The sequence below is a fragment of the Danio rerio genome, chromosome 18 (assembly GCF_052040795.2).
Source record: "Danio rerio strain M-AB ecotype USA chromosome 18, GRCz13ab, whole genome shotgun sequence".
In the NCBI taxonomy this organism is placed as follows: Eukaryota; Metazoa; Chordata; class Actinopteri; order Cypriniformes; family Danionidae; genus Danio; species Danio rerio.
In genome coordinates this window covers 8,465,099-8,477,691 of record NC_141038.1, presented here as the reverse complement: position 1 = coordinate 8,477,691, position 12,593 = coordinate 8,465,099, and the positions used below count along the sequence as shown (strand labels likewise).

The 12,593-nt window shown below is 34.4% G+C and overlaps 4 protein-coding genes across 9 annotated transcripts in view; 3 read left to right on the top strand and 1 right to left on the bottom strand.

Annotated features, from left to right (window-relative positions):
• The window catches only part of LOC101882393 (uncharacterized), a 768,785-nt gene that overhangs the window by 338,661 nt on the left and 417,531 nt on the right, over positions 1 to 12,593 (top strand). The gene's annotated exons all lie outside the window — the stretch shown is intronic.
• Positions 1 to 12,593, top strand: part of utp15 (UTP15 small subunit processome component) — a 355,707-nt gene that overhangs the window by 95,014 nt on the left and 248,100 nt on the right. The gene's annotated exons all lie outside the window — the stretch shown is intronic.
• ano2a (anoctamin 2a) overlaps positions 1 to 12,593 on the bottom strand; it is a 72,325-nt gene that overhangs the window by 11,952 nt on the left and 47,780 nt on the right. For all 6 annotated transcript variants that reach the window (XM_087292773.1, XM_087292775.1, XM_087292774.1 and 3 more), the window contains 8 exons: positions 12,037 to 12,114; positions 10,747 to 10,812; positions 8,750 to 8,824; positions 8,473 to 8,674; positions 6,073 to 6,184; positions 1,579 to 1,636; positions 1,394 to 1,494; positions 1,050 to 1,201 (listed from right to left, as the gene is read on the bottom strand). In XM_087292773.1, the coding sequence (XP_087148899.1) occupies positions 1,050 to 1,201; positions 1,394 to 1,494; positions 1,579 to 1,636; positions 6,073 to 6,184; positions 8,473 to 8,674; positions 8,750 to 8,824; positions 10,747 to 10,812; positions 12,037 to 12,114 (844 nt within the window). The remainder of the gene's footprint in view (positions 1 to 1,049; positions 1,202 to 1,393; positions 1,495 to 1,578; positions 1,637 to 6,072; positions 6,185 to 8,472; positions 8,675 to 8,749; positions 8,825 to 10,746; positions 10,813 to 12,036; positions 12,115 to 12,593) is intronic.
• Positions 1 to 12,593, top strand: part of caps2 (calcyphosine 2) — a 101,705-nt gene that overhangs the window by 48,106 nt on the left and 41,006 nt on the right. The window lies entirely within an intron of this gene.

Below are 12,593 nucleotides of genomic sequence, written 5' to 3'. Positions count from 1 at the left end.
GTTATGGATAAAATATGGTAATTCTTATGGTTTAATAAAAATAAATAGATTTTTGGAAATCACCAGGCGACCCCCCTTCATTCTCCCGCGACCCCTCGGGGGGTCCCGACCCCCACTTTGAAAACCATTGGTCTAGATGACTAAAACTTGTGTGACATTGAGTAGTAGTATAAAAATAAGCTATTATCACATCTCACTAAATAAAAACTGTAAAAGCCAACTAAATACCACCCACAATTTACTTTAAAAATCTAATAGAGTATGTTATTTTCATAAATTACACAAATGAACCCTTCACAAAAAAAAAAACAGGGATTAAATATGTATTACAATACACATTTTGTTGACTTAAAATAAAAACATGTAACGTGTAGCATTTAAAGCAAGTAGAATAATATATTAGAACAATATTTTTGGACAAGAGCATCTGCTAAATCAGTGGTTCTCAAAGTGGGGGTCTCGAGACAATAAGGTGGGGGGGGGGCTGGGGGATTTAGTGATTTCCAAAAATCTCATATATTTTATTAAACTATTAGAACTATCATATTTTATCCATAACCTGCAGAATATAAAAATAGTTTTAACTTTTAAAAATTAAGTTTGTATTAAATATACTATAAGTTACATTATAAAAAAACATGCAAATAAAAAGCCATCAGTCTTTCAAATTTTTTTTCCGTTAGATTGCGACCCATGGGGTTCAACATAGAGGGGGTTGCGAGTCACTGGTGTTGTTATTTTCATGGGTCGCGGGCTGAAAATTTTGAGAACCCCTGTGCTAAATGACTTAATTCATTTCGATTCATCTTTGTTCTATAGCCCTTTTACAATGTAGATCGTGTCAAAGCAGCTTAACAAGAAGTTTTAGTAAATCGAAGTTCTAGTAAAATGAAACCGTGTCAGTCCAGTTTTCAGAGTTGAAGTTTAGTTAAGTTCATTTCAGTGTGGTTTAATTTTCACTGTTGAAAGTCCAAACACTGAAGAGCAAATGGTGCGTAGCTCCACAAGTCCCAAATGTGTAAATGTAAAAACTATACTGTAGTACTCACCCATCTCCATGTACTCTGGGCTCAGACCCTCATACGGCTCCAGATCATAGTCCAGATCCCAGCGCTGCGGTTCTCGTTTAGAGTCTTTATCATCCTCATCCGCCGATCCATCTTTCTCCTCTTTATACGTGCGATACATCTTCTTCAGCTTCCTGTAATGCCATTTTAAATCGAACAATTCCTCCGTCACACACTGCCTACTGTTAAACAATTAAAACTTAATTTAGCAGGAGAGTTTGGGGCTTGCTCTGATTGACTAGGGGTTTATTGCCAAATCGAAGAAAACGAGCAAAGGGACCACAGGGAAGAGTTTGCGCATGTGTTTGTGCGTTTAAAACACTTACGGAATGGCAATTTCAAATACATTATTCTGAATGAGCTGCTTTCCCAGCATAATGATTCCCAACTGAATACACACTTCAATGAGACAGCCACCTGGAGAACACTAGATCAAAACACACACGTACATGCAACACATTAGTTACGTGATGCTGAATCAAGACAAACAGATTATCGTTTTAATAATTACCTCTTCCATGCGGAAATCCTTAAAGACATAAACGTAGTCACCAGGACGGCCTGCAAACCTGAATTAGTACAGCAGAGTTATGAGGAGTTTTGTAAATGCTGGCAACACTGCTGAGAATCAGTGGTTCTCAAACAAGGGGCCCAAAGCCCACTAGAGGGCCTCAAAATGACGTCAATGATTTAAGACAAGACAAAACAAGCAGTTATGTTACATAAACAATTAAAAATATATATACATAAAGATTATATATATATATATAAAAGGCGAAGATAAATTGTAAAGTTTTGTTTTGACATAATATATGAGTGTATTTTATAGATTTTTATTATGTATATGTGATACAAATGTATTTTATATCTAAATATGTGCATGTGTGTATTTACACTCACCAGCCACTTTACTAGGTACACCTTACTAGGACCAGGTTGGATCCCCTTTTGCCTTGAAAACTGCCTTAATCCTTTGTGGCATAGATTCAATAAGGTACTGGAAATATTCCTTTATAATCAGAGATTTTGGTCCATCTTGACATGATAGCATCACGCAGTTGCTGCAGATTTGTCGGCTGCACATTTATGATCTGAATCTCCCATTTCACCATATCTGGTGCTCTATTGGATTGAGCTCTGGTGACTGTGGAGGCCATTTGAGTACAGTGAACTCATTGTCATGTTCAAGAAACCAGTCTGAGATGATTCACGCTTTATGACATGGTGCGATATCCTGCTGGAAGTAGCCATCAGAAGATGGGTACACTGTGGTCATAGAGATGGACATGGTCATCAACAATACTCAGGTAGGCTGTGGCGTTGACCACCACCAGCAGCCTGAACCGTTGATACATAGCAGGATTTATCCAAGTTTTAATGTTGTTGACTCCAAATTCTGACTCTACCATCTGAATGTCACAGCAAAAATCGAGACTCATCAGACCAGGCAACGTTTTTCCAATCTTCTATTGTCCAATTTTGGTGAGCCTGTGTGAATTTTAGCCTCAGTTTCCTGTTCGTAGCTGACAGGAGTGGCACCTGGTGTGCTCTTCCTCTGCTGTAGCACATCCTCCTGAAGGTTGGATGTGTCGTGTGTTCAGAGATGCTCTTCTGCAGAGCTCGGTTGTAATGAGTCGTTATTTGAGTTACTATTGCCTTTCTATCAGCTCAAACCAGCCTGGCCATTTTCCTCTGACCTCTGGCATCAACAAGGCATTTACGCCTACAGTACTGCCGCTCACTGGAAATTTTTATTTTCTCTTTATCTGACCATTCTCTGTAAACCCTAGAGATGGTTGTGCATCTTGGTCTGGCACCAACAACCATGCCACTTTCAAAGTCACTTAAATCACCTTTCTTCCCCATTCTGATGCTTGGTTTGAACTGCAGCAGATAGTCTTGACCATGTCTACATGCCTAAATGCATAAAGTTGCTGCCGTGTGATTGGCTGATTGGAAAATTGTGTTAACGAGCAGTGGGACAGGTTTGCCTAATAAAGTGGCTGGTAAATACCAAATATACACAGCACACACTTATGTCAAAACAAACTTTCATTTTGCATGCGATTAGTTTTGTAAGTTATTAATATCTGCCCATTACTAATATATATATATATATATATATATATATATATATATATATATATATATATATATATATATATATATATATATATATATATATATATATATATATTAAAATAAGATTTTTATTCATTAATTAAGTATTATTAATTTAAACACTTTTTTAAATTTTATTGTGGACAGTAACTTTTTTACTATTTTATATTTGGTTAATATTTAATATTATAGTATTATGTTTGGTGAATTTATACAATATTGTTCAAATGAACAATTACCGTTTTTATAATCATTCATATAAAATAAACATAAAAAAATGTATACATTTGTGTTGAAACCACTGCTCTGGATTAGCTAACCCTAATTCAAAAATTCGACGTTTTGGTTCTAGAAACTGAAAAAACACACACACACACACACACACACACACACACACACACACACACACACACACACACACACACACACACACACACACACACACACACTAAACAATAACACACATTATTGATCAGCAACACTATATAGAAACACAGCACTACATGTAACACACTGACACCACAAAACAGGTTGAAAGAAATGTAATTTGGAATAGGAAATTTCGACATGAATCATCAATAAAATATATAAAAATAATTTAATTTTCAGTTAAGTAAAAAGAGATTAAATAGAAAAAGGCATTTTAAAACCATGGGACTCATTTTAGATACAGATACTATTCAATCACTTTATAAAGGACTTACAGTATTTAACTAAATATTTATTATAGAAAAATATTGAGACAAACTAAAGACATAAAAGGAGTTTTAGGTTAAAAAATGCTATAAATATGCAATAGGGCTGCACAATATATTGATTGAGCATGGATATCGCTACATTTTTTTATTACAGATTAAAACACAAAGATATTATTAAATAGGTCACACTTTATTTTGATGATCCATTTGGCATGTAGATAAGATGTAATCTAAAATTAACAACTACTTTTCATTAGATTATAAGTAGACTGTTAGGATTGGGGTTAAGGTTAGTGTAAGTTGACGTCTACTTGCAAAGTTTCTTATAGTCAGTTAAATGTCGATTGAAGGAGCATATCAACAGATATTAAGCAGACAGTCAACTAATACTCAAATGGACCATCAAAATAATGTTACCATTAAATATTATTATTTTAAATTGTTCATACAATGATGACCATTTTATTTTATTTTTGATGGATATCTCATTTTTGATTGATTAATACCTATTTTTGATTGATTTTGATTTGATTGATACCTCAATATTGTTAGACTCTTCAGAAAACAATTTTTCTGTGCTCTGTTGTATTTATATATGCTTGTAATTTATTATAATTTATGCAAACATACTGCATAGAAAAAGACTTGAGGACCCCAACCCATCTAAGTGAATGAAATTGTTCCAAATAGAGCTATTCAATTCATCTGGTGAAATGATATTCATATCGCAATATATATATATATATATATATATATATATATATATATATATATATATATATATATATATATATATATATATATATATATATCGCAGCAAATTAAAATATCGTAATACCAGATTTTTCCAATATCGTGCAGCTCTAATATATAGCATATAAAAGTGATAAACAAATTGCTCACTTCAAAGTGAAATATACATTATTGACAAACTTATATGAAAGAAACAAATATATACAGTGCATCTGGAAAATTTTCATAGCGCTTCACTTTTTCCACATTTTTTTTTTTATGTCACAGCCTTATTCCAAAATGGATTAAATTCATTTATTTCCTCAAATTTCTATACACAATATCCCATAATGACAGTGTGAAGAAAGGATTTTTTGAAATTGTTTCAAATTTATTTAAAATAAAACACCTGAAAAATCACATGTACATCAGTATTCACAGCCTTTGCCGTCAAGCTCTAAATTGAGCTCAGGTACATTCTGTTTCCACTGATCACTCTTCAGATGTTTCAGGAGCTTTATTGGAGTTCACCTGTGGTCAATTCAGTTGATTGGACATGATTTGAAAAGGCATACACCTGTCTATATAAGGTCCCAGGGTTGACAGTGCATGTCAAAGCACAAACCAAGCATGAAGACAAAGGAATTGTCTTTAGACCTCCGAGACAGGATTGTCTCGAGGCACAAGTCTGGGCAAGGCTTTCATTGCTCTGAAAGCTCCAATGAGCACAGTAGCCTCCATCATCCGTAAGTAGAAGATGTTTAACCAACATGACTCTTCCTAGAGCTGGCCGGTCATCTAAGCATCATATTCAAAAAGACTTGAGCCTGAAATTGCTGCCAAAGGTGCATCAACAAAGTATTGAGCAAAGCCTGTGAATACTGATGTACATGTGATTCTTCAGGTTTTTTATTTTTTATCAATTTGCAAAAATTTCAAAAAATCTTTCTTCACATTGTCATTATGTGGTGTTGTGTGTTGAATGTTGAGGAAATCAATGAATTGAATCCGTTTTGGAATAAGGCTGTAACATAAAAAATGTGGAAAAAGTGCTATGAATACTTTCCGGTTGCACTGTAACTTTCTCAGAAATGCAGTACACAGAATAGGACAAACAACACTACAGGATAAGGGATAGACACACAACACTAGAGCATACAGGATAGACACACAACATTACAGCATAAGGGATAGACAAAGAACAATACAGCATAAGGGATAGACACACAACACTACATTTTAAACACAAACACTATGATATATTGTACAGGGACACCACAACACCACAAAATATTAACACAAGACTCCAGTAAGCGCACAACTACATACTGCAACAACACTGGACACCATAAAAGACAGCAAAGTACATTATAATAATCCAATTATCATAGCTCACAACAGAGACAGGCCGTCATGGTAGTTTGGGTGGGTTTGCTAATGGGATGTCATTTTACCTGCCCTTAAAGAAGGCCACATAGAAGACTGGTGCAAATGCGTTCATGCTCTTCAGCAAAAACGCTTTCAGGATCACGTGCTCTTCAAATGTGGCTTCAGTCTTTGGAATCTCTGGAAATATGACAATTACATCACATTTTAAAGGATTAAGGCTGTCAGTTGCTTTTTTTACACACATTTATTTGTTTTAAACACAATGTTGTGATAAATTAATCAATAGCAAATCGTAACTAAGACACTACAATAAAACGAAATGTTGAAGTCATTATTATGTTAACTGTAAGTTTATGAATAAAAAACACCCATCAATATATTCACATTGCACATAGACCTTTAAGCGACAATGGCTAAGAATTTTTTGGTATCCGAATTGTTATTTGTTAATAACAGATTCGAATTAGATGTTAATCTAATTGTAATTGTTATTGGTTATAGATATATTTATTGTAGCTCCAACAAGGCAGTTTTTATGTTTATTCTTTATCTATCTGTCTATCTATCCTACTAAATTAAAAAAAAATCACCCTGGCTCGAAATTATATTAAAGTGAATTTTCACATGAATTAAAGTGATTTCTCATGACAGAATTAAAATTCTGGGAGTTCTTTATTAAACTAAATTTAAAAATTATTAAAAGAAATGTATGACAAAAAGTCAAGACAACAAATATTTCTACATTGCTTTAACTTGTTCTAATAAGTTAATCACATTTCAACTTTTTTTAAGTTTAACTTAATATTTTTAGTCAGTTTGATTGATGTAGATTGAGATGACTAGACAAGTTTATTTGATAAAAAAATGAATGTGGCAATAATTATTTTAAAGTGTACCATCCCTCTAAATCTTACTTATTAGTTTACTTATATTTTTTAATATGGAAAAAAAGTTTTAATTTAATTAAATAATCCTCTTTCCCAGAGATGGATTGCGGCTGGAAGGGCATCCGCTGCGTGAAAACGTGCTAGATAAGTTGGCGGTTCATTCCGCTGTGGCGACCCTAGATTAATATGGGACTAAGCCGACAAGAAAATGAATGAATGAATAATCCTCTATTTAATACCTAAATCTACAAAATCTGCCAGTAGGTGGGTGGTGTATTGTAATAAACAAGCTGTTGCTTTATTAAAATATTTATTTGGATATTAAAAAAAAAACTGATTCAATCAGAAAGCATTGGTGTGATCAACTCAATGCTCATTGATATTGCTTATCTCTATTATGTGATACAAATATAGGACAAAATCTCATATCAGACAATTTTGCTCTAATATCTTAAATTTTAGAGGTCTTTAACTGCATTTCACGAAATAAAAAGCAATTAGTTGGAAAAATTAGCTTACTTTAAAAGAGAAGTTAGTAGACTAAAGTTAGTAGACCTGTTGCTTTTAAAGCAATTAGTTGACTTTAAAGAAGTGAGTAAACCCTTTTCCCTAAAATAGTAGTAAATAAACTGATGTGCATAATTATAAAAGTTAAGCTAAGTCTATCTATCCTAGTAAATTCTTATGACAGAATAAGTTTTTGAATCAATTGTCCTTTTATTACATTATGTAATTATGTAGAAAATTGACAACAAGTATTTCTACTTATTCTAATAAGTTAATCAGATTTCAACTATTTAAGTTAACTAAAGTTATCTAAAGTTTAACTCAATATTTTTAGTCAGTTTGACTGATGTAGGTTGAGATGACTAGAAATATAAAAATATATAAATATATATATATAATTATTTTTTTATACAGTGTACTGTCACCCTAAATCTTATTTATTTGTTTATTTATATTTTTTTGATAGGGAAAAAAAAGTTTTTAATTTAATGAAATATTTCTCTGAACAATTAGCAAAGTCTGCCAGTATGTGGCCATGTATAATAAACAAGCCATTGCATTATTTTTTATCCGTATTAAAACTATTCAATCAGAAAGCACTGGTGTGATTTTCAGCCCAATGCTCAAGGCTATAACTTATCTCAATCTTATGATACAAATATAAAACATAAAAACTCATATGGGGGAATTTTGCCCTAACATCTTGATTCTTGGGGCTTTTTATGTCATTCTATACACTGTAAAAAGCAATTAGCTGATTTTACTTAAAGAGAGTAAACCTGTTGCCAGGAAATTATTATTTAAATGAACTGTGTACATAATTACTAAAACTAAAAATGAATTCAACTCACACTTCCAAGTTACAATGTGTTTACTTCTATTTAAAGTTAAGTAAATAGTGTGGCTAGCACAGGTCTGTGAATGGACAAGGGTGATAATTGCAATAAAAATGTGCAATTGCACAAAATGTGTTTTTAAGATCACTTATAATGTGTTAAATTGACAGCCCTAATAATTATCATAATTATTGATAGAATCATCTTTTATTAAACATCATGTAAACACACGTACCGAGCTCAGTAATCCAGGCCGCTATTGCACCGTAGATCTCATCCAGCACCAGAACCACCAGCAGGTTGATGATGACCGCTGTGGTTGTTACAATCACTCGCACATTGGCCTTGGCCTCGTGATCAGGGTTCATTGACATTACAGCAGACACAATGATACGGTAGAGAATTACTCCTGATACGGCAGAGAATGTTACCCCGACCTGAGAAAACAGAAAGATAAGCCTTCTGACAGTACAAAAACACTTTTATCTTGCTCTTGTCAAATAGAGACCCACCATAAGGAGGATAGAGGATATGTTGATGCAGAATCCTGGCAGCCGGTCAGTCCATGACAAAGATTCTGAGGCAAGCTACAAAAACAACATCAACAACATCAGGATCTTACTTGATCAGCTGTGAATACTGAGTTAATACATGATATTAAATAATATTAAAAGTAGTAACTATCTTGTGGCAATAACCAACATAATGGCCAGTAGGCCTGGGAGATGAAACAAACGGTTAGGCTGTGCAATTAATCAAATGTCAATTTTGGCAAAACTATATATATGGCCAACTCATAATTATTGTAAATGATCATGATTACAGTAATGACCAAAACAATTGTGATTCAGATTTTTTTTCCATTATTGAGCAGCCCTATTTGAAGGTACAGTACAACTTGCTTGATTAATTACAATTTCCTTGATTAGACTAACCCACATACTTATTTAATTCAAAATATAACAGAAATACTTATTTAAAATACTTCATCAGCAATGTCATTGTGCTTATTGAAAAAATTCATTTTGAAAGCGGTATCTAATGACACCTTTCCTCAGGTTCATTCATTCATTTTCTTGTCGGCTTAGTCCCTTTATTAATCCTGGGTCGCCACAGCGGAATGAACCGCCAACTTATCCAGCAAGTTTTTTCTTTACGCAGTGGATGCCCTTCCAGCCGCAACCCATCTCTGGGAGAGATCCACACACACATTCACACACACTATGGACAATTTAGCCTACCCAATTCACCTGTACCACATGTCTTCGGACTGTGGGGGAAACCGGAGCACCTGGAGGAAACCCACGCAAAGGCAGGGAGAACATGCAAACTCCACACAGAAACGCCAACCGAGCCGAGGTTCGAACCAGCGACCCAGCTACCTTCTTGCTGTGAGGCGACAGCACTACCTACTGCGCCACTGCCTCGCCCCTTTCCTCAGGTTGTTCTTTTTAAAATTAGAAATGAGTCATATTCAAAAGAGAAAACATTATTTTCTTATTAGGGGAATATGTTTATTTTAACAATAACTCATAAAACTACGCAAAAATACTACTACCCCAAAATCCTGGGCTATTGTGTTTTTTTTTTTCAGCAGGGCTACCAAAATCTATCTACATAGATCTACAAAGACAAAATCTATCTAGATAGCCCGCCAGGCATGGTGTAGATAGATTTTGGTAGCCTGACTGAAAAAACAATAGCCCAGGATTTTGGGCTAGTAGATTTTGCGACCTCTGTTGAGTAGTTTTGAACTTGGAACAAATCAATTATTTAAAGTAAGTAAAACTAATTTAACCAAAGTTAATTCTGAAATAAACGGCCAATATAAGTCCATCTCCCTCCAGACACAAACATGCATAAAATCTGAATTAAAAGCCTCTATTCTCGCAGGTATGCCCGCATACACACGAACATGTGTCTTTGATTAGAGGAAGGACACCACTCTAACTTGCGAGTTTTAATCCAGCTCTGACTCTAATCCTGTATAATCTAGTGTGGAATACCCAGAGAGGTAATCTGCTTTGAGTGCCGTGTGTAGTAAACATGTATGCCAGAGACAGTGTTTGAGCGCATACGAGTGTTGTGTGTGTGTGTGTGTGTGCATGCAGCGCGACGTGCAAGGGCACAACGACAGTAATAAATATCAGCAAAATCACATCAAGTGAAATTGCGACCAAATTGCTCATTTCTGACAGAAAAAAAAAAAAAAAAACATGCAGATGATCTCCCCCTGCAGGAGCGTGTAATTCATTATCTAATCGTTTAAATAGTTCAAAACAACAAGTAGAGAAAGATAAGAGAGTGCTAATGAGAGAGGAGAGATAAGGGGATGGATAATGAAGCTGCTGGGGTCCGGCGGAGGTCAGCGCAGTGACCACTGGTTGACTGACAGCTGAGAACTAACTGCATTATCCCTAAAGCCCCGCCTCTACTGGTTAAGTTGATTAGCTTGCTTTCTCCTAGACAGACACACAGTGAACTCTCAAATTATCTCCCCCCTCCTCACCGGTGGCTGCCCTCCTTTAGCACACAGTAGCTTCTCTCTTCCTTTGTCATCTGTTCCTGCGTCCGGCTACAACATAGAGCAGAGATTAAAAGCACCGCGCACACACTTAAACACACACACACACACACACATTAACTCTCTCACATCTACCTGGAAACGTCTGTGAGGCGTTCCAAGTATTTCAGCTCAGTGCATTCTTACGCAATAATTAAGTCAAAGCAAAAATTAAGATCCTGAACAGTGTTTGAGAAGAAGATGATGGAAATATCACACGGTAAATAAAGAATAAATGTGTAGGAATGTGCAGTTAATATCTTTTGGAATTTGTATTGTCATTTGCTAAAACCTAATGGTAATTTCATGTTTAATTAAAAAAGTCTATCTGAAATGGTTAATAACATTTTAATGTAATTCAGAAACGTGTAAAGTTTGGTTTCATTTAATGATTTTACATTAACTTTTTAACTTTTTTAAATTCTCTCTTTCTTTCTTTTCCTTCCGATGCAACAATAAAACAGTGTGTGTTTGTGTGTGTGTATACAGTAGACATGGGCCGGTAAAAGATTCTGACGGTATGATAACCAGTGTTGGGCAAGCTACTTAAAAAATGTAGAGAGCTAAGAAATGTAGCAAGCTAAGCTAAAAGCTACTTGGCGAAAGTAGCTTAGCTACATCTGAGCTATTTGTACAATTTTCATTTTTAAATCAAAGCGACTTAAATCCAACTCAATCATATCTTAGTGATCAATAAAACTGTCAATGAAACATATGAGGCTTACTTGTTTAGTTCAGTTATTTACTGCAAATAATATGCTGTAATAAACAGAAACAAATCATAGTAGCTAACAGCAAAAACAAAACAAAAATCCAATAAAACCAGGTGTTACACAATTAAAATACTATAGAAATTTATACTAAAGTACACTAGTATGGTAATTACTATTAGTTCATGAAAGTTATTAATAATACTACATTTTGCACTGTAGTTCATTAATGAATAGTTGTAAACATATAGTAAGATCATATGGAAAATGTATTTTATATGTACTAATAAACACCCAGTATCTTAATAATAGGTAGGCAAGACACCTACAGTATAGGTAATAAACATTCTGATCGAGTTAATAATAAAACAGCCGTATTTCTCTTTAAATATGTCATTGTTATGGCCAATGCCATGAATTGGGTCTCTAATAAATACACATTTAGTATATTGTCAATGCTGGTATACATCAACATTCTTAGTAGGAACTAGGAACCTTGTTGTTTTATACATTATACAATACATACCTCTTCCTTTTTCTTATTCTTTGCCTTCTTCTCCTGTTTCTTATGAAGAAAGTCCTCGTATGCTGGTCGTAGCTCATTCTGAGATATAAACACACAGAGAACACGTCAACATCTGTACTCAAGGACTCGCACAATATGTCAAAAAGCACCAAACCCGTCATCAGTTTCTCAGATAAGCGTAAGCAAAACGGTTTCCATGGAAACAGGATCCGCAAACACACACTCAAATAGAAATAATTATCTTGGTTCTGCATTAAATCACTTTCTAGTCTCGAGGCAAAGACGCTGATATGGTACAAAACTGCAAGTTCATTAAAAAGCACATAACTGCAGGGTTTTTTTAGCTGCATAATCAATCTGTTAGACTTCCGTCCATGCAAGTGTATGTTCACTTCTCAACCCTTAAAGGAATCGTTCACCCAAAAATGAAAATTACCCCTTAATTTACTGACCATCAAGCCATCCTTTGTGTATATGACTTTTTTCTGTCAGATTAAAACACTGTTGGAGTAGTTTTAAATATTATACTTTAAATGATAACATTTTAGCGGCTTTTA